Source organism: Camellia sinensis, chromosome 5 (assembly GCF_055761805.1).
Source record: "Camellia sinensis isolate YWXY chromosome 5, ASM5576180v1, whole genome shotgun sequence".
In the NCBI taxonomy this organism is placed as follows: Eukaryota; Viridiplantae; Streptophyta; class Magnoliopsida; order Ericales; family Theaceae; genus Camellia; species Camellia sinensis.
In genome coordinates, this window is record NC_138965.1 from 150,114,937 (window position 1) to 150,141,673 (window position 26,737).

The window sequence follows — 26,737 nt, forward strand, 5'->3', positions numbered from 1 at the left end:
AAACTGTGGCTGCATGACGTTGTTCTGCATTATAAAATTGATGACTGCTTGCAGGTCCGCCAATTTATTCACCATTCCCTTCATCTCTCCGTCCCTCCGCAGGCATCTATCTTTCCATACCTAGAAGTCGTTCTCGTTATAATACTCGCCTCGACCTGTCTTCTTTGGTACGTCTCTCTCTTGGCCGACGTCCATCTCTCCAGGGTTCTGATCCTGAGTTTTTTCGTTGCAGTTATCCTCCTTCTCGTTGGAGTTAATATGTTTACCACTTCCAGTAGAGATGTCGTCCCCAATCTTTTCTTTTTGTCCGTCGTTGGCCATCTATTCTCCTTTCTTTCCCACAAATGGCGCCAAATTGTGTATGTTGTTTTCTGAACACGCTGTCAAACAGGTTCTCAGCTGGAGAGCACTAGCAGAATAGATCACGCCCGAACAACCTGTCACAGAAAGAAAAGACTCCGGCGGTGGTTCGTCCACCAAGGGGTACTCCGACGATCAAGTCAATACTCAGTTATCTCTCAAAGATAATAATTAGTGCTTAACTCACTAGACAGAATATAAAAAGCGTACCTTAGATCCACAAGGATGCTTTACTTTTATAGCCAACACTGACCTGATCCCTTGTAGAAGCCTAACTTCAATGGACTCTGCCTCAATGCTTATCCTGGACTCTCAAGTAGATAGAGATAAACTCCCTAAGAACCTTATCTTTATCTTGACTAAAGTCCTCCCCCATCCTAGGACTCTTATAGCCTATTTGTTTATCCCGGACTTCGGCATCTCCGCAAATAACCTCGGCCTAGCCAAGATAATCTTGACTTCATGATCAGGACACGTGACACCTCGGCTGGCACTTCGGTGCCACCTTAGTTACGTGTTGTCATTCACAAAAATATGCCCCCACAATTGGATAGGATTTTTGTGAAGTAGGCTCCATCGATAAATTTTATAAAATCTAGCCTGTACTTTGTATTATTCTGGGTTTGCTTTACGTGCTCCTCACATTATTTGGAAATTATTAATTTATAAATATTTTGGGTCATAGTTAACAAAATTCTCACTGTGTTTGGTTTTAAAGTTTTGAGTTTTTTTTGTGTTTCCTATTTTCTTAATGAAAAATGTTATGGATCCTAAATAATATATCAATTTTTTTACCAAACTTTTCACATATGTATGGGTTGCACACAAATTCATATGTGTGTAGATCCACATCCATATGAGAGATTTGGTAAAAAATTTGATAAATTATTTGAGATCTCTAATATAACTCATTATTAATTTTAGTGATTTTTTTCATACTCTATTCATTTTTTTAAAAGATGCACCTAATCTAAATATAATTAAAAAAATAAAATATTTATGAATAAATCTAACAAAAATTCAACGAAAATACAAAAAAATGTCATTTTTTGGTAAATCCGCTTTCTAAGTTTTTTATTCCATCTAATCCATATTCCTTTTTAGTATTCCATTAAGTCCTGTTTAATGTAATATGACCATATCATAATTTCTAATTTTTTGCATATGTTTCTATTTTGAAACTAATACATTACAATAGTCCCTCATTTTATGAAAAAATATTTCCTTCATTCTAAAGAGAAAATCTTTCTCTTATTCCATGGAGAAAATCTCTCCCTTCTAAGAAGAAAATCGCTCTCGCATTTCATGGACTAAATCTCAAATTATGAATTTTGAACCTTTTTATAATTTGAAAATTTTAAAAATAGCGCCACAAAAAATCTGAATGAAAATCAAAATACAATGTGAATGTTCACAGTAAACAACAAACTAACTTTTGAAAAAACAAAACGCATACTAAATACAAAGTGAATGTTCACAATAAATAACAAATATACAACTAATCTTCGAAAAAATAAAATTCATACCAAAATACAATAATATACAACTAGCCTTAAAAAAAAAAAATACCAATGTAAACTTTTAAAATGCAATGTGAAAACATAGAACAAAATTGAAAAAAGTGAAAATCAACTATTTCAATTGTTCAATGGTAACAAAAATGATTGTTCAACTAACAAGCACGGTAACAAAAACAAAAAACATACAATTAACTTTCGAAAAAATAAAACCTATATCAAAATGTAATGTGAATGTTCACAATTTACAATTAATACACAACTAGTTTTTTTAAAAAATAAACTCATACTGATGTGAATATTTATATTGTACCGTGAAAATATAAAATAAAATTGAAAAAAGTGAAAATCGACTATTTCAATTGTTCAATGGTAACAAAAATAATTGTTCAACCAAGAATCATAGTAAAAAATAACAAAATACAATTAACTTTCGAAAAAACTTCAAAAAAAAAAAAAAAACTCATACCAGAATACGATATGAATGTTCACAATTTACAATTAACATACAACTAACCTTAGAAAAACTAAATTCATACCAATGTGAACATTTACACTGCAACATGAAACAAAATTGAAAGGGAAAAAAAAAATCATTTCAATTGTTTAATAGTAACAAAAAATGATTATTCAAACAATAAGTATAGTTATAAATAACCAATAACATGTGAATATTCACATTTTACAAAACATATAATTATATTCATATATATATATATATATATATATTTCAACACTTGTTTCTTAGGCTTTCAAACAATGTGAAATATGAACATTCACTCTAATTGACAAAAAAAAAAGAAGAAGAAATAATGGGAGCAATATAATTAGAAGTCCAAAAAAAAAACTCAATCACTCTAAAAACAAAAAAATAAAATAAAAAAATTCACCCAAACCCACACCCTCATCTTCATCATTGTCTTTATCATTATCACTATCATTAACAATCTATACAATTTCACTATTTTACCAATCCAAATCAAACCAAACTCACATTTGAAGAATATGTTTGTAACAAAATTGATTTGATATAAACAGAGTTTTGATTTACAACAATAGAAAAACATAGAGTTTCGAACACAAAACAATAGTGGACGAATACAAAACTTCGAACACAAAATGACAATGGATGAACACAAAATTTTACCGCAATAATAGAGGAACATAATATTATTTCACCACCACGTGTAAATTAAAGTTTCTAAACCCTATCAAATAGAGAGTTTTGAAACCCTAGCACAATGAAACAATATCACAAATGTGAATGAAACTGATCAAAAAGAAAAACATGTATACTGGTAACTGCCAAATAGAGGTAGTAACAAAAAGAAAATGTGTATATCTTTTTTCTATGTAATACATATCAACAATATACATAATAGTACAATAGTCTAATAAAAATATAAATCAAGAAAAAAAATGACATTATGGAATAAAAGTAGAAATACATGGGATTAACTAGGTTTTAATTTTTATTGGCGAATTTATTAGGTTAAAACACCTCTAAAGGAGATTTATCAATAAAAATTATTATTTTTGGATATATAATGAATTTAAAAAAATTTTCCAAAAAATTTGTAGTTTTTAAGTGTATTGAAATTAAGTTAATTTAAAAAATAAAAAAATTAATTAAAAATTTACTAAAAAATTAAAAAATACGTATTAAAAATTCAATTTATTTATTTTTTAGGTTTTGCCAGAAAAAGAAGAAGAAAAAAACAGAACGACTCCTCACTGGGTCACCACCAGTGGGAGTAGTCCGTATGCTTTTCCCTGTAATTGTTTTCTGCAAAAACGCAAAGAAGAAGAAGAGAATTAGGGTTTAGGAGGAAAGTAAAAATGCATTCTTTCGGGTACAGAGCCAACGCCTTGCTTACCTTCTCCATCACAGTCCTCGCCTTAATCTGCGCCATGGCTTCTTTCTCCGACAATTTCAACTCTCCCTCTCCTTCCTCCCATGTCCAGGTCTCGCTCTCTAAAACTCTATCATCAGATCTATATACGACCCCTAATTCTCTATTTGCTCGATCTTTTTTGTTTTTTTGCGATTTGATGTATTGATTCTTGTTTGTTTGTTTGTGATTTTAGGTCTTGAACATTAATTGGTTCCAGAAGTCTACACAAGGCAACGACGAGGTATTTCCAATTCATCTTATTATGACAATGTGTGTTTCATTTGACTGGATTACATGGCTACTTATTAGTTTTTAGTTTAGATTATCAATCCTTAGGATTATATTATGTATACTATCACATATTTGGAATCGTCTTAGAATAGGAGTGAATTAGTATGTATATGTCTCATCATGTTTGTTTGGAATCGTTGGCAATGAACTATACGGTCTAATTATCATAATTGAAGTACTCCTTAATCCCTATTTTATATCTCACCCCCTTGCATGGGATTCAAAAGCCCCCCACATTGTATATCCAAATGTGGGATTCGGAATTGAGCACGATACATAGTCCAATCACCTGGCCTAATCCCTCCAAACAAACACAACCTATATGAATGTGTGTGTGTGTGTGTATGTGTGTGTTTATTGCAATATTGGCCGTAGTTAAGTTACTTGCAACACTGCTCTATCTTTATAGTTTTGTGATTGTTTCAGATTGTTTGTTGATGGTTTATTGGCTGATTCATCGATGTACTTCTTTGTAGCATGTCAATCTGTGTGCTGCCAGTGTAAATTTGGTTTCAAGATTCTGAATTTGGAACGATTAGTGCACATTCAGGCTTATTTAATTTTGATGTGATGAAATTTAGTTTCTTATGTACTCCTTCATGGTGTAGAAACATCAGAGTTTTCAACGGGGAACATAGGTCCTTTTGTATTCATGCTGGAGCATGGGGGATAGGGTTGTAGTGTCTACCATTTATGCAATCAATGCTTTGCAGCATTTGTGTGTTGCTTGACTGACTTGTAGTTAATTGTGAGGCACTGGTAGAACTGGGGTTTCTAAACCCTTGATTCATTGCCTATAAGGTCTGGTAAGTCTTTCACTTGTAATGTCAACACAGATATGAAAAGGCTATAATACAATGCAAGAATAATGTTAAGGAGCTCTGGAGATCTCGGTGACCAATGGCTTCCTACTACCTTCGTGGATAATATATTCCCAATCTAATGAATACTGCAAACGACAACTATAAAACAAGAAATTGATCGTTTCACTGTTTGCTCAAGTCTTCTCTTTAGCCCAAATGTAGAATAGTACATGTGAAAACATAATCCAAAATTTGTCTTACTCTTAGGTCATGTAGTGCATTGCATGTAGTGTCTCAAAACAATGTCTTTTTGGGGCAAAACTTGAAATAAAAAAAGCTCCTCTTTCCTCTTCCCCATCCTCTAGTATGTTGTTCGGTGCAAGGACAATAATCTTGTGATAAACCTCCTAGTAACTTATATTGAATATAGGGAAATTAAAGGGGGGATAACTAGTACAACCTACCTTTGGATTTTTGGAATTAGGCTTCTCTGGATTATTTTCCTCCTTCATTCAATGGTTATATCTTATTATTTCATTCTTTATCTCATCATCCTAACCAAAATTGTACAAATAATCATATGACATATAATACCATCATATCCAATCATTTAATCCCATGGTACAACTTATTCTTAGGGCTGTAAATGAACAAAAACGCTCGTGAACAGGCTTGAATTCAGTTTGGTAAGAGCTCGTTCGAACTCGGTTCGTTAAATTTTTTCGAGCTCGTTAAATTTTTAATAAATAAGCCTAAATATTCTAAAGCTTCGCTTGTTAGCTGGCTCATTTAATATTTATTACTTATATATTAAATAATATAAAAATATGTATAAAAAAATGAGATAAATATGTTATTTATATATTTAAAAAATATAAATGTAAATAATAGTTAACTATAAATAGTAAATTTATATAATAATGGTAGGAGATATTATTATTGTGGTAAAATATTGGCTTTTTTTTTTAGAATGTTTTTATATATTGTATATATAATTGTATAATCAAAGTTTTAATTGTAATTTTAATCTCATACGCAAATATGAATTTATAAATTTTTTGGTTCGTGAACAGGCTCAAACTCGAGTCAAGTTTAAGCCAATTCCGTTTGAGTTCGGTTCGTTAAATTTTTATCAAACTCAAGCTCGAGTTCGAGTTCGAGTTCGAGTTCGAGTTCGAGTTCGAGTTCGAATTCATTAAAATCTTAATAAACAAGCCCAAACATACTAAAGCTCGGGTCGGTTTGGCTCGTTTGCAGCCCTAATTCTATCCAATATCCCATCACATCCAATACCCCAACAAAATTTTTTGTATCAAACATTCCCTAAAGGCACAAAATTAACAGCCAATAGGGCTAGTTCATAAATTGTGAAAGTGTGATTTTTTAATTCGTGTCTAACATAGTTAAATGAGAAATAAAAATCATTTAAATTCAAAACACCTAACTAATCTTTTTCCTAAAAACAACATTGCAACGGATTTCCCCTTGATTGGATATCGACCTCTAATTTGTCTGTGGTATTTTATGTCATTTCATTTAGTATAGATGCGATGTTTTGAATTCTAGTACTTGAAATTTTTGCTTGTTCTCTTAGTGCATTGTGAAAAATATACAGAGCAATCATAAGAGCATCAAAAGCTCAAGAAGCAAACAAGAAATAACCAAAGTAAACCTTTTAGAGTCTTGTAGAAACAAAGAATGATGTGATAGCATTAATTATTGCATGTATATCTCTAGACATCAGGCCCTCTAGAAAGAAAAAATAACGCTTCGTTTGGTTTAGATTTAGAATCATGATTTGAGTGTGGATTTGTGATTCAAAAACTCAAACTTTTTTCAGAACTCATAATCAAACTCTTTTCAAAATTCTATTAAAAGAATATTTTTTATTTTGTTCCTTAAAATTATTTTTTATTTATATATTTTTTTGAAACATTATTTTTTTCAAAATATTTTCTTATTTTTCCGATTTTTTTTTTGGTTATTTTTTAAGTATTGGCCAAATAATTTGTTATAATTTAGATATATGTAGTGATCCAAATTTTTTTAAAATTAAAAAAAAATAAATATTTTTAAAAAAGTAAAAAAAAATTAAAATAAAAATTATATATTTAAAATAAAAAATAATTTTTTTTAAATATTTAAAAAAATACAACTTAAATATTTAAAAAAAATACAGCGCACAATTATATGAAATACAGTTCACATTAAAAAAATACAACTCAAAACTCTTCTCAAAACTCATAACCAAACAAATTTTCTTTTTTCAGAACTCAATTCAAAACACAACTCCACACTCAAATCATTATTTTAAAAAATAATTTTAAAAAAAAAATTGATTTTTTTTTTTTAAATAGAGTTTTGAAAAGAGTATGGTTATGAATTTTGAAAAGAATTTGTGTATTTGGTTATAAGTTTTGAAAATAGTTTTTTAATTGAGTTTTAAATTGTATATTAGTTATGAGTTTTGCAATTTTTTAATTAGAATTACAATTTGAAAAGAGAACCAAATGGGTCCTACAATTCAATTGATTTAGGATTTGGTGAAGAGGATTTAATTTCAATATTTCCTTATGCTTCTTGTGCCCATCTTATCCATATTTTCTTATTTTTTGATGGTGACAAAAAGTGAGGGTAATGGGGGTGCAATCACTCTTCCTATACCATAGCCGTAAGTTCAACAAAAAATGCATGGAAGACGGGAATGTGGACCTCTGCCCTTGCCCTTAACCATATTTCTGTACTAATTGGAAATTGTTTAGAGCTAGTTTATTTCTTTGGAGGCCATTAGAGAACAGTGGAAAACCTTGCTCATTTGTTTCTTTTCTTGATAGTTCTTCTCTATGAAGCACGGATACGGACACCGACACCGACACAGGACACAGCAGTGGACACATCGAATTTTTTAATTTTTATATTTTTATGTGTTATGTAGATTCATATTACATTTATCTTAAATCAAAATTAACAAATACTAACATAGTAACATTAATTCAATAAATATAATTACTACTTTTAAACATATTAATAGATCATCCATAATAAACGATAACAAGAACCAAAACGAGAAAGGAAAAACATTTAACATCTAACAATATTCTTCACAAAAGTACTAAATAAGAGATGCAAAAAAAAAGGGGAAAAAAAAAAAAAAAAAGTGAGCTCCACCATGTCCCATGCTGTGTCCCAATATGGACACGAGTGTCCCCGCCATGTCCCTTACAAAAAAATCATTAAATTAAAGTGTGTGTCCCTGGCATGTCCCCATTTCTGACATTGTCACGGCACCGATTTTGGAGTATCCATGCTTCATAAGTTCTTCCTTGTTCCTATATTTGCTTGTACTGTTATTGGTGGTTGCATAACTCGCCTATTCTCTTGTTCATTCTTATCATTTTGCAATAAAACTTGCTAGTGTTCATTTATAAGAAAATATCTCTCAACCCCCCCCCCCCCCTCCATAAATGGGAAAAAGACCAAAGCGTGTCCCCGTGTCAGACACTGCCACGACACCGATTTTAGAGCGTCCATGCTTCATAAGTTCTTCTTCCTTGTTCCTATATTTGCTTGTACTCTTATTGGTGGTTGCATACCTCGCCTAAATGGGAAAAAGACCAAAAATAAACATAAAAAGACAAGATTGCATGGAATTCTTGTAAATCATATCTTCATGAATTTACATCTTTGTCGTAAGTGATTTGGAAAATAATCCTCATACAGATGAATTAATCAATTCCTTTAGGAGTCTTTTGGAAATAAAAACAATAACGTGACACTGCTTCAAAATCAAGCTTCACCGACTGTGTGTTGCCTTTATATCCTAGTATAGATGATAGCCAAAGAGAGCCTTCAAATTTTGGATATGGGTCCCTACCATGAGATTATTATGATTACCTGTTCCTCATTGGCTTCTGTGGGCAGATCTCATTTCTCTGAAGTCTGGATTTCACATTGTTATATTATATGCCTTTAGATCCCCTTAAACCTAGAAATTATGATGATATAGTTAAAGACATATCAATTAAGAAGGTATAACTAACCAACCCACCTGTGTTGATCATATCTCATTATATCTACACTTTTTGTCTCCTAGCTGCTGTTTGATTTGTTGTGTCCTTCATTTCTGCAGGTCAGCATGACGTTTAATATATCAGCAAATCTACAGTCATTGTTTACATGGAATACAAAGCAGGTTTAATACTTCACAATTTCATATTTTCTAATTTAGTACTGATTTTAATGGTCTGTTACTGTTTAGATGATGCTTTGCTCTCTCTCTCTCTCTCTGTGAGTGGGGGTGTCTTGGCTGGGGTTGGGAGGGGGAGGAATAGTGGTGGTCGACATCTGGGGTCCTCAACAAAAATGGAAGAGGGGAAAGTAGAATGTCGAAAAATAGGAGAAAAAGGTGAAGCAGAAGAAAACAATGTTGCAAATCCCAAGGGAATCATACCATAGTGGGGTCAGACGAGGTCACTGTTTGTAGTATCGGTAGTTTTGAAGCTTGTTTAGTATTTTATTTGCATCTTATTTTCTAATTGCAGGTTTTTGTATTTTTAGCTGCGGAGTATGAAACTCCAAAGAACTTCCTGAATCAGGTAAGCTTGTAGCATCTGGTGGCATGCATCATTTCGTCATGAATTCATCTCAATTTGGCATTGAATATACGTTTGAAGCTTGGTCTTCATTTCAAATTTCATGAGGTTATTATGGAGCTAGTCAGTTTTTTTTTAAATGTCCCCTGCTGGATAGGTGCAGTCAGATCATTGTCCATGTCATTCTTAGACTCCATTGCATTGGGCATTTCTAATTTGGATGTGGATTAGTTAATAAGTACTATAACCTCGTGGTAATGTTGTTTGATTTGAAGTGGAGAACCCAGATGAGAGTAATTGCCTTTTTTATTGAGAAACTAAACTACCCATTAGCTATTTTTGTAGGCTACTATGTTACCTTTTACAAGTCATAAGTCCTGATCATGACTGTGATGCCATTGATTCGTATGCATAGTCCTTTCCAAGCCTTCCTCTATTGGGGCACGGTTGAAATCATAGTGGATCACTTTCCCTTGTTTCATACAAAACCGCTGAGCAGTAATACACTATCTATTCTTATCATAGTTGTTAAATCGAGATTCATACCGTGAATCGAAAAGGCCTCGTACCGAAGTGCGAATCGAATTGAATCATGAATCGTAAAGATTCAGCCACTTTTTTTAAATTACTTAAAAACATATATTTACACGTTTAGATGTTAAATATATTTTATGAATATGAAATATTTAGACTTAAATCAATGAAAATGTTATTTTGAATGATAATCACATAGTTTAATAAGTAAGAAGTTAATAAAGGTTCCTATGTAAGATCGCCATCATATCTTTTTTCTTTTTTAAACAACCATTCTTAATAAAGATAATAACCAAATAGACAAACTATCCATTTCTAAAGTAACAATAATTAACAACAATATTTATTTATTTATTTATTTATTTATTTATTTATTTTGATTGGCAAATGTTAGTTGTTAGTTGTTAGTTGTTAGATTAGCACTTATGAGAGAAAATTTTTCCACTCTTGGCAAAGCACCTAAGTGCTTGTACTTCTTTAATTCAACCCCCCCTATTGAACCCATTGATCACTAAAAACTCTATGGTCATTAAAATAATTATAAATCATGTATATATGTTGGTTATTTTAGTATTAAACGCTATTAGAAGTTGTATTATATCCTATGTTGCACGGACATGAACACGGACACGTGGACACGCAAATTTTCAAAAAATGGGGGACACAACATGTTGGGGACATGTTTAATATATATAATTTTATTTATTTATTATATGTCTAAAATTTTAAAAAATTATTAGTTCCTATACAATTATAATAATAATAAAATTAATAAACATATTTTTTTAATTTTATAAAAATTAATAAACATATTTTTAAAAAAAATTTAATAAAAATTGATTTTTTTTTAAAATAAAAATAATTTATTCTATAAATTTTAGGTTTAATAAAAATAAAGATAAAAAAAAGGGAGGAGAGAGAGAGAGAGTGAAATCAGGAAATAAAAGGAAGGGAGAGAAACGGGAAGAGAAAAAGAGAGAGAAGTAAAAAGAACAGAGTGAAATCAGAAAGAGAGAACATAAGAAGAAAAGAGAGATGAACCAGAGAAGAACCAAAGAAGAAGACGAACAGGGAAGTTGAACCAAAGAAAACGAAGAGAAGGAAGCAGACTCGCAGAGAAGACGAAGAAGATTACCTCAGGTTAGGGCTTCTTCGATTCATCTCTTTTGAACAAATTAGGGCTTTTTTATTCAATCAATCTCTCCCTCGATCTCTTTCCCTCTCTCTCGAACAGCTTAGGGTTCTTCGATCTTTGTCCAGAAAGTGTCATCGCTTGTCCACCGCGTGTCCAACTGAAAAAATTCAAAAAAAAAAAAAAAAGAGGACATGTTAGAGAGAGTGTTGGACACGTGTCCACTGTGTGTCCGACGCGTGTCCGACACTCGTTCGCCAGCCCTGGGAACGTGTTAGTGCTTTGTAGATTATGTCATTTTCACTAAAAAGATGGAGAAAAAAAAAAGAGTCGAAAATATATCGGGAACAATAATTTCAAAAATTGTATGAATCATAATAAGTGAATCGAATCGTGAATCGATTGTGAATCTTGCAATTCACTAGAGATTCACTTCCAAAATTGATTCACCCATAGATATGTAAGATTTCTGAATGAAAACTGTGCTAAATTGAATATTTTATTACAATCAGTCCTTAGATTATATAGCCCTAACTTCTAAACCAAAAAAGAAAATACAATCATGCCTCTAATAGGACTCTAATACAATCATGCCTCTAATAGGACTCTAATATGTACAACCACAATCGTGTCTAATTTGTAAGATTCACAATATATTCTCACACTCCCGCTCAAACTCAAGGTGTTTTAGCAGAAAACACTGAGAGTGTGCTAAGAAGAAACTAAAATCGAGCGGTAGTGTGAGTCTTAATAAAGAAGTCCGCAAGTTGCAAAACTGAAGGAATGAAAGGAAGCGAGATAGAAGCAGACTGCAGATGCTGGCAAACAAAGTGACAATCAATCTCAATATGTTTCGTCCGCTCATAGAAGACAGTATTGTGAGCAATCTAAACAGCACTGCGGTTGTCACAATAGAGAGAGGTCGGAGAAGACTAAGAGACACCCAAATCAGACAAGAGACAACGAAACGAAACAATCTCAGCTGTGGCATAAGCCATAGCACGATACTCAGCTTTGGCAGTAGAGCGAGCAACGACTGATTGTTTCTTGCTTTTCCAAGAGATCAAGGAATCACCAAGAAACATACAAAAACCAGACGTAGACTTACAATCAGTAACATCACCAGCCTAATCAGAGTTAGCATAGGCCACTAAGTCCAAAGAGGAAGTAGAGGACAACAGTAAGCCCTGAAAGATGGTACCCCTGAGATAGCGAAGAATGCGAACCAAAGCAGCCCAATGGGTAGAGCGAGGAGCAAAAACGAACTGACTAACCACATGAATAGCATAAGCAAGATCAGAACGAGTGACAGTCAAATAAACTAAACAACTCACAAGCTCGTGATATAAAGTGGGATCATCCAAAGGGACACCATCAGTAGAGTTAAGTTTCACATTAAGCTCAATAGGTGTATCAGAAACCTTAGTATCAGTAAGACCAGCACGGCGAATGACTTCATTAACATACTTAACCTAAAACAGAAAATAGCCCTTTAGAGAAGTAACCTCAATACTAAGAAAATACCGTAATGGACCCAGATCTTTCATTTCGAAGGTGCGGAAGAGATGCTACTTGACTTCAGAGAGAGCAAAGGAGTCAGAGCCAGTGATGATCATATTATCCACATAGAGTAAGAGAGCAACAAAACCAGCCGATGTATGTCTTAGAAATAAAGCAGAGTCGGAAGCAGAAGGATCAAACCCAAGCTCGGTAACAGTAATCTGAAAGCGATCATACCAAGCACAAGGAGTCTGCTTCAGACCATACAAAGCACGCCGAAGACAACAAACCTGGCTAGAGGAATGGTGAAGGCTAGGGGGTGGACGCATGTAAACCTTCTCAGTGAGATGGCTACTACGAAAAGCATTCTTAACATCCATCTGATAAAGAGGCCAAGAACGAATAGCAGCGACAGAGATCAAAGTACGGACAGTAGTCATCTTGGCAACAGGAGCAAATGTTTCCTCATAATCAATACCATACTCTCGAGAGAGACCTTTGGTAACTAGACAAACTTTGTAGCACTCAAGAGACCCATCAGAATGAGTCTGGACTTTGTAGACCCATTTGTAGCCAACCAAGTTCTTACCAGTAGGCAAAGAAACCAACTCCCAAGTCTTAGTTTTCTGTAGAGCAGACAACTCATCCTCTATAGCTTGAACCCAATGAGGATCCTGACATACCTCCTTGCAAAACTGAGGTTCTGAAAAAGAGTGAATAGCAAACAAAAAAGTACGATAGGAAGCAGAAAAATATGTGTTAGACCAACTCAACTTGTTTGGAGAATGACGCGCTCGAGTAGGATATTGGTGTTCAGCAGGATCGGTATCGTCAGAAGCAGGAGCAGCAGCAACAGGGGCAGAAACAACCGGTGGAGGAGAAGCCTTGCGACGAGAATAAATTAATAACGAAGGAGGAGAAGAAGCTGAAGAAGGAGAAGCAGCGAGAGGTGAAGCAGGAAGAGAAGACGGAACAAGTTTAGGAGGAACAGTGGAGATGTATTCGTCAGGCGAGACCTCATAAGGAAATGGGTCAATGTGAACCAAATTCTCTTTGGAAACTGAAGCAGTAAGAGGGGGAAGCTGAAAGTAAGATAGACGTTCAAGAAAGGCAGCATAACGGGAGACATAAAGGCGACGAGAGACAGGATCGTAACAGCAGTAGCCTTTCTGAGTAAGACTGTAACCCAAAAAGACACACAAGACAGACCGGGCACTGAGTTTGGTCCTATCTTTACGAGGAAGGAGGACAAAACAAGCAGACTCAAAGACACGCAGGAGGGAATAATTGGGAGGTTAAGAATGCAGAACCTCATAAGGGGATCGACCGAAGGCATGTGATTAAGGAGGAAAGTAGCGGTAAGAACTGCCTCATCCCAGAATGGTGCCGGAGTAGAGGCAGTGAGAAGAAGAGATCCAGCTGTCTCAAGGAGATGACGGTGTTTACGCTCAGCATGACCATTTTGGGCAGGGGTATCAGTACAGGAGAATTGGTGAATGGTGCCCAATTTGGCCAAATACTCACAGAATTCAGTTTTAAAGTATTTCCCACCCAAGTTAAACTGGAGTATTTTAATTGTTGCCCCAAACTGTATAGTGATCATAGACTGAAAGGTACGATATATCTGGTAAAAGTCAGATTTATGAGCCATAAGATAAATCCAAGTATAGCGGGTACAATCATCAACAAAGGATACATAATACGCAGAACCCCTTTTAGTGAGAACAGGAGAAGGTCCCCAGACATCAGTATGTACAAGAGAAAAAGGGGAAGCAGAAATATAAGTACTGTTATTAAAACGTAAAATTGTCATTTTAACAAGTTTACATTCTCGACACTCTTTAATTTGACTAGGAGAAATTTTACCTAACAAACCTGACTGAACTAAAGATCACAAGCGGTCAACAGACAAATGACCTAAGCGAGAATGCCATAAATAAAACTGACTCGACTGAGAATCTAACTGAAAAGATAAAAGTGCAACGGGGGAGGTAAACTGAGGAAGATGCAGGCTTTCCACCTTATAGAGATCTCCAACTCTACGGCTGGTTCCAATCTACTTCTTGGATACCTGATCTTGCACACAACAAACAGAAGAAGAAAAGATAACATTAAAACCAGAAGTATCAAACTGACTGATAGAAAGCAAGCTAATAGACAGTTGAGGAACATAAAGAATAGAAGGAATAGTAATAGCAGACATAACAGAGGGTAAAATAGACCCAATAGATAGGACAGACATACCAAACCTGTTAGCAGTATTGATAGTAATAGGGAAGGGAGAAGGGATACAGTTTTGGAGTAAGGAAAGGTGAGGAGTCATATGATGAGAGGCACTAGAATCAAAAAGTCAGACAGAGGAAGGAATACCTAAAAAGGACCCAAGCAAACCTGAATGAAGAGAGGTAAGAGCAGAGGCAGATGGGGGTGGTTGAGAGGATATGCTGAAGTTGTGCAACCTGAGCACTCAAAGAAGCCAAGTCAGGATCGGGCACCGGAGTAGATGCAGTGTAAGCGGCAGGAGGGCGGAAAATACCCAAAGTAGAATTGCGGAACTATGTCTAGGAAGATAGAGCAGGCTAACGTCCCTTCTTAAGACAGTTGTTCTTCCAATGACCCCTCTGATGGCAAAAAGCACACTCATTTGGCTCTAATGGTCCTTTTTGGGTTTCGCAGTGGCCTGAAGTTGATAAGGAGGTGGGGTCGATAACAAGGGAGGCTTGGCAGGAACCAAGAAGACAGAAGGAGGCAAAGTCTGACTGGCCATCTTAAGATTGGTTTCCTCGGAGAGGAGCTCACGAACAATAGCATCCATAGAGAGAAAAGGAGATCGGTGAAGGATGCCACCTCGGATAGCCTCATACTGAGGGGATAAAGTTGTTAAAAACTACACTAAATGACCCTGCTCCTGAAACTCAATATAAACGTCCAGTATCTAAAGATTAGGTGGTTCCACAAGAGCTAACTGATTCCAGAGACCGGTCAACTCAGTATAGAAGTCTTGAATAGTTTGATTCCGCTGACGAGCACTCTAAATAGTTGTTTCCAACTCATATCGCTTGGCAAAGTTGGACTGTTGATAAACACCTAGTAAATCCGTAAGAGCTAACTGATCCCAAAGACCGGTCATCTTAATATAGAAGTCATGAATAGTTTGATCTCGCTGACAAGCACTCTGAATAGTTGTTTCCAACTCATATTGCTTGGCAAAGTTGGACTGGTGATAAACACCTAGTAAATAATCCCACGCTTCCTTAGCAGTACTGTACTTGGAAAACATCATTCCAATACGGTCATCCACTGAATTATGAAACCAAGTCAGAATTTGGACATTATCACAATCCCAAGTGTCACAGAAAGGCAAATACCCTTCTACCTTCAGGTCCGATGGACGGGGAACAGAACCAGAAACATAGCTCTATTTTTTTTGACCAAGAAAAAAAAATTTCATGACACTAGCCCAATAGGCATAATTGTCACCAGTGAGTTTACATTTGATGGCTTGGATTTTAGTATCCGACATTGTAATAAAACAAAGTTTGTAATGAACAGACAAGTATGGGGCTTGAGTGTAATATTCCTGAAATAGGGTTTTAAATAGAAATACCCAAGTTGAAGCACACAGAGAGAGAGAGAGAGACTGAAGCTGAGATCGATCTTCAGACAGAGATCGCGAGGAAGGGAGAGGCAGACGAACTAGACTAACCAGAGAGCTGAAGTAGATAGCTACGAATTGAATCAAACAGAGATCACGAGGAAGAGAGGGGCCTTCACGAAACAACCCAAACGAACCAGAGAGGGCTAGGGTTTCGAACCTTCGCAAGTCTGGAGAGAGAAAAGTCGCGACTCCGATGGTGACAAACTAGTCGAACCAGAGAGGGCTGGTGGTGATTACCTAGACAAACCAGAATGTCATCACTTAGGGCTGATCACAAACCACGATGGCGACAAGCGAAGCAGCTAGGGTTCCAAACCTAGCTCTGATACCATGTAAGATTTCTGAATGAAAACTGTGTATTAGATTGAATGTTTGATTACAATCAATCCTTAGATTATATAGCCCTAACTCCTAAACCAAAAAGGAAAATACAATCATACCTCTAATAGGACTCTTATACAATCACGCCTCTAATAGGACTCTAATATGTACAACCACAATCATGCCTAATTTGTAAGATTCACAATATATTCTCACAAGTTACGTATCAATTTTGCAAAAATTGTGAATCGAATCGCGAATTGTAAGATTCTAATAACAATGATTCTTATATATATATATATATATAATGTTTACAATCAGTAGGAGGGAATAGGGGAAGCTACACCACACAATGGTGAGATTCAAACCCAAACATCACAAGCAGTAAGAGAGCACCTCGCACCTCATTCACCAGGCCAATGTTGTATTCTTGTGTTCAGTGTGGTTTGCTTTGCCTTCTGCCACTTGGTAGCAAGAGAAGATCTTGCTGAGACGTGGTAATTGACAAGAAATGTGATATAATTGAATAAAGATGAAAGATGCAGCGAGACTAGGGCATATACACATAGCATGTGGCTAAATTTCTTTTCATCTACAATATCATTTTATGGCTTAAATTTATTCTATACTTGGACCTCACACTACACGTAGCATGTGGCTTTCTCTACTTGCTTCTTATTGTAGCCACTAGGTAAGATCTGAAACTGCCAAAGGTTTAGGGTTTTATGGTTTATAAAAAAAGTTGAAATCTTACTCTAATGTTGCCCATCAGTCTAACCTCCTAGATATGCTTACCCCTACATTGAACGTAAGAAATTATGTGGTGTGGTGATTCATTGGCACGTATGGAATGGAGTAGTATATCCCTAACTGAACCTGCAGCTCTGTTGCTAGTCTGATACGGCAGACTTGACTGGTTTTACTATGCTCCATTGCCATAAAGAACTTGGTGTTCTTTTTTCTTTTTCTTTTTCTGCCTCTTTTTTCATCTTCTAACAAATTTTATGATAATTTGTTGACTTAAAGAGGATTGGTTACTACTACTGTAAAATGTGTATTAGTAATCATTGCAACGTGTCTAACCTAAAACTGTGTTTCATCATATCTCATATTTCTTCTGCGGATGAACTCTTGACTGACCTTACATATTGTCCTGTGTTCAGGTGTCACTGTGGGACGGTATTATCCCTTCCAAAGAGCATGCAAAATTCTCGATCCATACGACAAACAAGTATCGTTTCACCGATCAGGTAAAGGTTCCTTTGTGAAATATTCTCCTGTGTGCCCATGAATACTTCTACTTTTCTTTCCTCCCTGGTTCGGGTTTTATATCCTTCTTTTTCCTCATCCAGGGAAGCAATCTCCGAGGCAAAGCATACAACTTGACTTTGCACTGGCATGTCATGCCCAAAACCGGCAAGATGTTTGCTGATAAAATAGTTATGACCGGTTTCCATTTACCACAGGAATATAGATGATGAGGATGTTTTCCTTTCCGTGTCTTTGCTGTAACTTCAGCCTTGACTTATTTGAGGTGAAAGGTTAAATTATATGAGAAACAGGAAAATAGAGAAAACTTTTTATGATTGAGAAGAATGAAATAGGACAAAATCTATGCTTGAGAATGTTAGGGCAAGAATATTTATTGGCTTTTTTGAATTAATGAAACATCTTTCAATTTTTGGATTCTCAATGTTGCTAAGGAGTTCGGACGAGAATATTTCTTGGTGTTTTTTGCTGCACCTTAAATGAGTTAATTATGACATTTTTTACCTTGAAATTTAGTTCTTTTTTTTTAAAAAAAAAAAAAGCTTTGTATAGTAAAAATAACTTAAATAAGTTAATTATCGCACAGGGGTATCTTTAATTCTTTTTGTTTTTGGTTTTTTGTAGATATCAGTTTCAACGCCTTATCCTTTCTGCCCAGGAGTTTGTTTCTTTTGTGGGTGGTTTTTTGTTTATATTGTTTGGATCCACATATTTGTTGAAAAGAGCTATAATATAATTTACCAAAACATTGAAGACATTCTATAAGGACACATTTGTTTTGATATAAGGGCATCTCTAACGTCTTGATTCAAAGCTTATATCAAATTAAAATTTGAGTAAAACTTATTAATATAACTCTTGATTTATATTAAATTAAGTTTGCAATTTTTTTTTACCCAAATCAAGAAACTCAAATGGTAATTTAATTTTTGAAAAATTTACTCATAAATCTCATTTGGGAAAATGTTGATCAATTTAGTCTAAAAGTTTTTTTATGAACTAATTAGTTTTTTTTTAAAAAAAAAATTATATTTATTTAATTTGCTGTCATTTGAATTTAAGTGAATGTCTTTTTGTAATTTATTTTTTTAATTTTTTGATTATTTTTTGGGATGAGAATGAAAAGGTGAGATATATAAAATGTTTTTGGAGGGATTGGTGGCTGAAGTGTTGGTTGTCGAGCGTGGAAATATATATTTTTCTGTTAGTGTAGTTTTCTAATATTACATTGGAGTGGTACATTAGAATAAAAGTACACTAAAAAATTTTTTTAGTGTGTTACATTAGAGTGTTATGTTTGAAAAAAATATACTAAGGATTTTATGTGTGTTACATTGATTGGAGTGTAACGTTTGAAAAAAGTACATTAAGGAGTTTTTTGAAATATTATGTTGTTATATTTAAGAAAGTACACTAAGGAATTTTTTGAGTGTGTTACATTGAAGTGTTATGTTTTTTAAATGTTATATTTAGAAAAGTTACACTAAAGAATTTTTTTGAAATGTTACGTTTAGTAATTCCAACATTTTGAGAAAATCTACATTTGTCGTAATACACTTCAGATAATGTACACTACAATGGGACTTTTGGGTCCATAAGAAAAAATAGAGAATCAAATAGTTTATAAGATCACTATTTAAAATTTATTGATGTTCCACTCTTAATTTTTTTAAGATTATTTTTTAGTTTTCAAATTTATCTTTGCTATTACTGAAATTTTTATTTAATATTTATTTATCTAAACGTGTCTATCAGAATGTTTAATATTAAAAAATAATGCACAAATTTTTTTTTTGGTCAGACTTGTTTTAGGTTTCAGTCCTCCCACTCTCTTCTTTATCGGATTTTTTTTTTTTTTTTTTTTTTGGGTTGAGAATGGCTTCTCTCTAGTCCATAATCGCACTGGAAGGTACTATTAGTCCCGTGGAGGCCTTTCGATAATCCGAACCGGTAAATATGTAGAACTCATTGAATACTCTATGTTCATAAAAAATCACGTTGATCAGATATCGATAGTTATGTGATCAAATCAAATTTTTGTAAGCCATTATTTTTCACCGTCTATTTTTTTTCATACAAAACTGATTTGATCACATAACAATCGATATCTGATCTATGTGATATTTTACGAACATATAGTACTTAACGAGTTCTACACATTCAACGGTTCAAATTATCAAAATGAGACCCATGATATGCCCCTAGAGGCCCAACAGTACTCCAATCCGTGATTGAATTGGAGGGAAGGCATTCTTTTTTTTTGTTTTACATAAGAAATGAAACACTTGGCATAAATAAAATATTTACTTTATATAATAGCATAAATAAAGTTTTTATTCAAATTTAAGTAAAATTTTGAGAAGGATTGGGATTGCTTAAGCTATTTAACTCACCATTTGGCATAATAGGTTTGGGTGGATTGGAGCTAAAAGAGTCGTAAAAAGACAAAATAAACTTTTTAATCTAATATAAAATGTCACATGTAAATTATAATTATTTTATTTTTTCTTTCATAAAAATCAAAATTAAAAAATTAATCTCAAACAAAATTTTTTAATCCTAAATTAAAATAGTCAAAAAAATTAACCTCCATCTTAAACTCCAAAGGTGGGAAACCATCAAAGCAACCATTACTTGACTTTTGGATGGTGCAAAAGAAGTGATCTCTTTTCCAAATTATATATTCAAAATTATTATTATTATTATTTTACATTAACAGCTATAAGGAGTCAATGAGCTCATCAAAATTTAAGTGGAAAAGAAGGAGAGGGACATACACTTTGGTTTGGCATGTGGATTAGGGATTAGGATTAAAATAATTATAAAAAGATAAAATAAATAATTTCAAGTCAAAAGTTGTCACATTTAAATTATAATTATTTTATTTTATTTTTCACAAAAGTAAAAATAGTCAAAAATCTATTCCAAATAAGATTATTTTAATCCCAAAGTAAAATAATTTAAAAATTTAAAAATCAACCAACATTCTAAACGAGGTTGTAATATACACAAAGAGAGATTCCTTCATTGACAAACTTGATCAAATCCCATTTGAGATGTGATTTCGTCATATGCCTCCTAATAAGACAAACCACAAATTAAGGTATCATTTGGAATGTGAATTGAGTTAATTTTTTGATTAAATTAGCTATAAAAATATAAAATAAGATAAAAATATTAATAAAATAAAATGTCACAATTAAATCATAACTATTTTATTTTATTTTTCACAAAAATTAAAAAAAACTAATCTAAACAAACTTTTTAGTCAAAAAGACAAAAACTAACTCAATTTCCCAAACAAAGCCTAAGAGACTTATCAATTAGCTTCTTTTTTTTTTTCACCTATTTTGTTGGCTTGACTAATTTTGAGTTACATGTAATCTTTATATAAGTTTGACTAATTGTCAGTTATATGTAATCTTTCTATCTTATATATACATATTGATGATAAGTTTCTCCTTTTCGGAGTACCCAAAATAATAATAATAATAAAGTTTCATTTGGCTGTGACTAAACAACTTTTTTTTCTTTATTTTTTATGCTAAAAAGTCAGTTTTATTGACTAAAAATTATTTTATTAAAAAAATCTTAGTTATTTGGTAAATTTATTTTTGTCTTCACTTTAGCTACTCTAAAAAAACTATTAAAAAAAGTTAAAAGTATGAAATGTATTAAATAAATTAACATTTTTAGCATTAATTTTTTTGTAAACTTATTTTTAGTTAGGGTCTGTTTGATAACGTTTACGTTTTCAGTTTATATTTACAAAAATTTTATAAACTGGTTTTTGTTTATTTTTAGAAAAACATAAACTACAAACGTGTTTGGTAATTGACAAAATGTTTAAAAAAATTTAAAAATATAAAAAAGAGTGAGAAATGGCAAGTGGCGGCGAAAGACGGTGGTGGAAAGTGGTGACGGTGGGTGGTGGTGGTGGATGGGTGGGTGGTGGTGGTGGATGGGTGGGTGACGGTGGCAGATGGTAGCGAGTGGGTGGTGGTGGTGGTGGCAGGTGGGTGGCGGATGGCGGGTAGTGGCGGTGGGTGGGTGGGTGACGGTGGTGGGTGGTGATGGCAGGTGGTGGGTGGTGGTGGCAGGTGGATGGCGGATAGCGGGTGGTGGCGGGTGGGTAGTGGATGGTGATGGTGGGTGGCTGGATGGGTGACGGTGGCGAGTGGTGGGTGGTAACGAGTGGGTGGTGGTTGCAGTGCCACGGGTGGTGGTGGTGGTAGGTGGGTGGCAGATGGCGGGTGGTGGTGGGTGGTGGCGGGTGGGTGGTAGGTGGTGATAGTGGGTGGGTGACGGTGGCGGGTAGTGGGTAGTAGCGAGTGGGTGGTGGTGGTGGTGGTGGTGGCGGCGGGTGGTGGGTGGTGGGGGCAGGTGGATGGGGGATGGCGGGTGATGGTGGGTGGTGGATGGGTGGGTGACGGTGGTAGGTGGTAGCGAGTGGGTAGTGGTGGTGCTTGTGGGTGGTGGTGGCAAGTGGGTGGCGGGTGGGTGGTGGGTGATGGTGGTGGTGGCGATGTGTGGTGGTGGCGGGTGAGTGGCAGATGGCTGGTGGTGGTGGGTGGGTGGTGAGTGTTGGTGGCAAGTAGGTGGCGGGTGGTGGTGAAGGCCGGTAGATGGTAGTGACGGGTGGATGGCAGGTGGGTGGTGGTGGTAGTGGCGAGGGATGGGTGGTGGTGGCGAGTGGGTGGCAGGTGGGTGGTGGCTAGTGGGTGGTGGAAAATGGTAGCGGGTGGTGGCTAGTGTTGAGTGGTAAAAAAAAAAACTCAAAACTCAAAATGGAAACACATTTTTTGTGTTTTCATTTTTTGGTCAAATTTATAAACTGAGATCACTGATTTATAAATCAAAAATTTTACCAAACAAGTTTTTATTTGAGTTTTTAAAATTTTTGTAAATATAAACAGAAAACTGAAAACGTAAGTGTTACCAAACGACACCTTAGTAAATTATAATTTTATCAATTCTCAAACCAAGTTTAAGTAATTAGTAAACTTGAACTCGTCATAGGTTCCTATTAAGAGGTTATTTGGAGTGTCCTAAATAAGAGTATTTTTTGTCTTTTTAAATTAAAAAATTGAGAAAAAAAATATAAATATTTGGATTAATTTTTTAATTTTTTTTAAAAAAATATGTATTAAAAAATTGTATAAAAAAAAGTACAAGAGAAGTTATTGATAGTTCGTACAGCAGTCTGGCAGAGCAGTAGGAGGTTAGGAGATAGGAAATTATTGCCTACTTCTCGTGCTTAAATTGGCAATGTTGTCCGGCCCTTGGAGGCCCACCACGGCTGACGTTTTGCTAATCGGAACTGTTAAATGTATAGAACTCGTCGAGTACTATATTCTTGTAAAAAATCATGGTGATCGGATATCGACAACTATTTGATCTTGTTAGTTTTTTTCAACCGTTAACTATAATACCATCTATTTTTTATACAAAACTAATTTGATCATATAGTTAGCGATATCCGATTAATATGATTTTTCATAGATATATAATACTCGACGAGTTCTACATATTAAACGATTTAGATTATCAAAAAGAGATCTTTGATGGCCCCCACTGACCCAATATTACCCTCCAATTTAATAAATAGATATACCTAATTTTTTTTACCCCATTGACAGCCCAATAAAGTGCACTGCCACCGCGGGTACCACTAGTCATGTCTTTGTATGGTAATATTGTGTAAATTAATATTTTTATATTTTTAATTAATAAATAGTAATATAACTTTTTAATTTTTTTGATAACTTTTTAATTTTTTTAAATTTCTCATGGTTGCCAAAAACAAATTGTCACTTTCATTGCTGAGACACAATAAAAATAAATAAATAAATAATAAAAAATAAAAGCAGAGTTCTTTGATTTTTGGAAAATTCTAATATACACACACCCTGTGTATCATATGTATCTTTAATTATGTCATTTTTTTTTCTTTTGTTATAACTAATTTTCTTCTTTAGTTATGATTTATGAGATTCTTAATTATGACTCATGTTATTTTAGTTATGAATTTTTTTATTTTTTTTTAGTTATAACTCAGAAAATATAAAATGATATTATTTTCATCTTTAGTTATAATGTGCGTATGGTATACACTCTTTAAGAGATATGTACCATAGTGTTTCTTTTATTTTTATTAGAATTCCATTTGGTAACTAACAACAACTAAATTCTTTATGCGGAATATTTATTTTCCTTTATTTTATTTGGTTTGGATCCTTTCCAAAGAGTCATCTATTTATAACCAAACTTGAAGAATCTATCTCATTCATTTAGCATCATAGATAATAAAAATAAAAGGAAGTTATGAAGTGGACTCAATCAAACTATCTTTGTGTTCGTTTCAATTATGACAAATGTAGTTGACAATCCAAACGACAATTATACATAGCTACTAATCATATCATTGTTACATTAGAAAAAAGAATCCCACTAAATTACTAAAATTAATTCTTGAAATCTAAATTTATACATTAAATTAAAGTTTATACTCCTTGAATGAGTAATTCAAAATTTATTAATCATTCATTTGAATTCATAAATGCAAACAAAATCTAAGTATTCTAGGCTAATATGTGTAACATGTGTCATACTTTTATGAACAAAATAGTATAATTTCTCAACTTTTAGTAACAATTTTTCTACAGAAACTCTAGTCAGCATAACTAATTGGATCAATTTTACACAAAATTTAAAATTAAGAATCTAAAACAAACAATTAAAAGTATAAAGGTTGAAATGACACAAGGCTAGGGATGGCAATGGGGGTTAATGGGTTGGATATTAATTCTCCATCCCCATTCCCCTATAATTATTTTTCCCCATTCTCCATTCCCCATTCCCCATGGGTACTACCTTCCCCATCTCCTAATGGGTTTGGATTTTTCCCAACCAAACTTGACCCTTTTTTTTTTTTAAGATTCACAACCAAAGTTAAATATACATTCAGTCTTATTTTATTTTATTTGGCTCAACAATAAAATCAAATACACATTAATTAACATTGTCACATTATTCTTGTCAAATTTTATGTATATTAAGAATTTTTTAAATTTATTTAGAAAAATTCTATTCCTACAAAAAAATTCCATCTTCTTTTTTAATTTTTTTTTTAATTTTATGTATCTCCTTCTCCCCTCTATTAATTGATCTTCGATAATCTGAAGGTGAGTTATTACTCTCGTTTCCATCTTCTTCTTCTTCTTTTTTTTAAATTTTTATTTGCATTTATAGAATGAATTTTCTTGTTTCAATATCTCCTGCAATTGTTTTATTGGATTTCTATCTGATTTGAGGATAACATTAGATTGAAATTCCCAATTTTCATATTAACTAATGATCACCTTAATTGAAATTTTGTATATTTTTGTCTTCAACTTTCATATTTTAGTTATAATTAATTGCCCGTTTTTTATCAATAGTCGTAATCTTGTCACTGCTAGATTGTTGCCATCACAAATCGTTGTTGCTATAATGAGAGGATGAGAGAGAGTGAGAATTAGAACTCTAATTGTAAATATAGTAGTGAAAATTAGGGATGGCAATGGATAACCTACCTTGTGAGTACCTATGGAGACTCAACTCAAATACATGGGTTTTTCTCTTTTTTCTTGTCCGTTGGGTAGGGTAAGTGATATTCTTTAAATCTCCACCACGGATGGGTACCCACTAATTTTCTCATTTTTTTTTAGGTACGTCAAAAAATAATTTCTCCATATGTTTTCATTACTCTATTTATAATTAGAGTTCTAATTCTCACTCTCTCTTATCCTCTTACTACAACAAAGCCAATTTGCGATGGCAACAATCTAGCGATGATAAAATTGTGACTATCAATCAAAAATATGCAATTAATCATAACCAAAATATAAAAATTGAAGACAAAAATGTACAAAATTTCAATTAAGGTGATTACTAATTAAGATGAAAATTGATAAATTCAATCTAAGGTTACCATTAATCAAAGAAAAATCCAATAAAACAATTGTAGGAGATATTGAAACAAGAAAATGCATTCTATAAACAAATAAAAAAAATTGAAAAAAAAAAAGAAAAAAAGAAGAAGAAGATGGAAATGAGAGCAACAACTCATCTTCAAATTATTGAAGATCAATTAATAGAGAGGAGAAGGAAATACATAAAATTAAAAAAAATTAATAATTAAAAAAGAAGATGTAATTTTTTTGTAGGAATAGAATTTTTCTAAATAAATTTAAAAAATTCTAAATATATATAAAATTTGACAAGAATAATGTGACAATGTTAATTAATATGTATTTGATTTTGTTATTGAGCCAAATAAAATAAAATAAGATTGAATATATATTTAGTTTTGGTTGTAAATCTCAAAAAAAAAAAAAAAAGTTAAGTTAGGTTGGGAAAATCCAAACTCATTAGGAGATGGAGAGGGTAGTACCTATCGGGAATGGGGAATAGGAAAAAATAATTATAGGGGAATGGGGACGGGAATTAATATCCACCCCATTAACCCCCATTGCCATCCCTAGTGAAAACATATGGAGAAATTATTTTCCGATGTACCTTATAAAAAAAAATGGGGAAATCAGTGGGTACCTATTCCCGCCACATCCCTACTGGAGATTTAAAGAACATCACTTACCCTACTCGACGGACAAGAAAAAAAGGAAAATCTCATGTATTTGGGTTGAGTCTCCATAAATATCCACAAGTTAAGTTTTTTTTTTTTTTGGGTTAAAAGGAACATATATAAAGAAATTACGAGTACACAAATCTGGGGTACAACACCCCGTTAACATCATCATAGAGTTGGTTTACAATAATCGAGGGAGCAAAATGGAAACATTGTAAACCCAACATCGTATCAAA

The 26,737-nt window shown here is 33.5% G+C and overlaps 1 protein-coding gene across 1 annotated transcript; it reads left to right on the forward strand.

Moving 5' to 3' along the window:
* The first annotated feature begins 3,549 nt into the window (after positions 1–3,549).
* On the forward strand, positions 3,550–18,296 carry LOC114298563 (signal peptidase complex subunit 3B). The gene is made up of 6 exons (XM_028243161.2): positions 3,550–3,842; positions 3,966–4,013; positions 8,996–9,058; positions 9,408–9,461; positions 17,767–17,853; positions 17,956–18,296. Exons 1-6 carry the CDS (start codon positions 3,717–3,719, stop codon positions 18,079–18,081), a joined length of 504 nt encoding a protein of 167 aa, XP_028098962.1. The 5' UTR covers positions 3,550–3,716; the 3' UTR covers positions 18,082–18,296.
* The last annotated feature ends 8,441 nt before the right edge of the window (positions 18,297–26,737 follow it).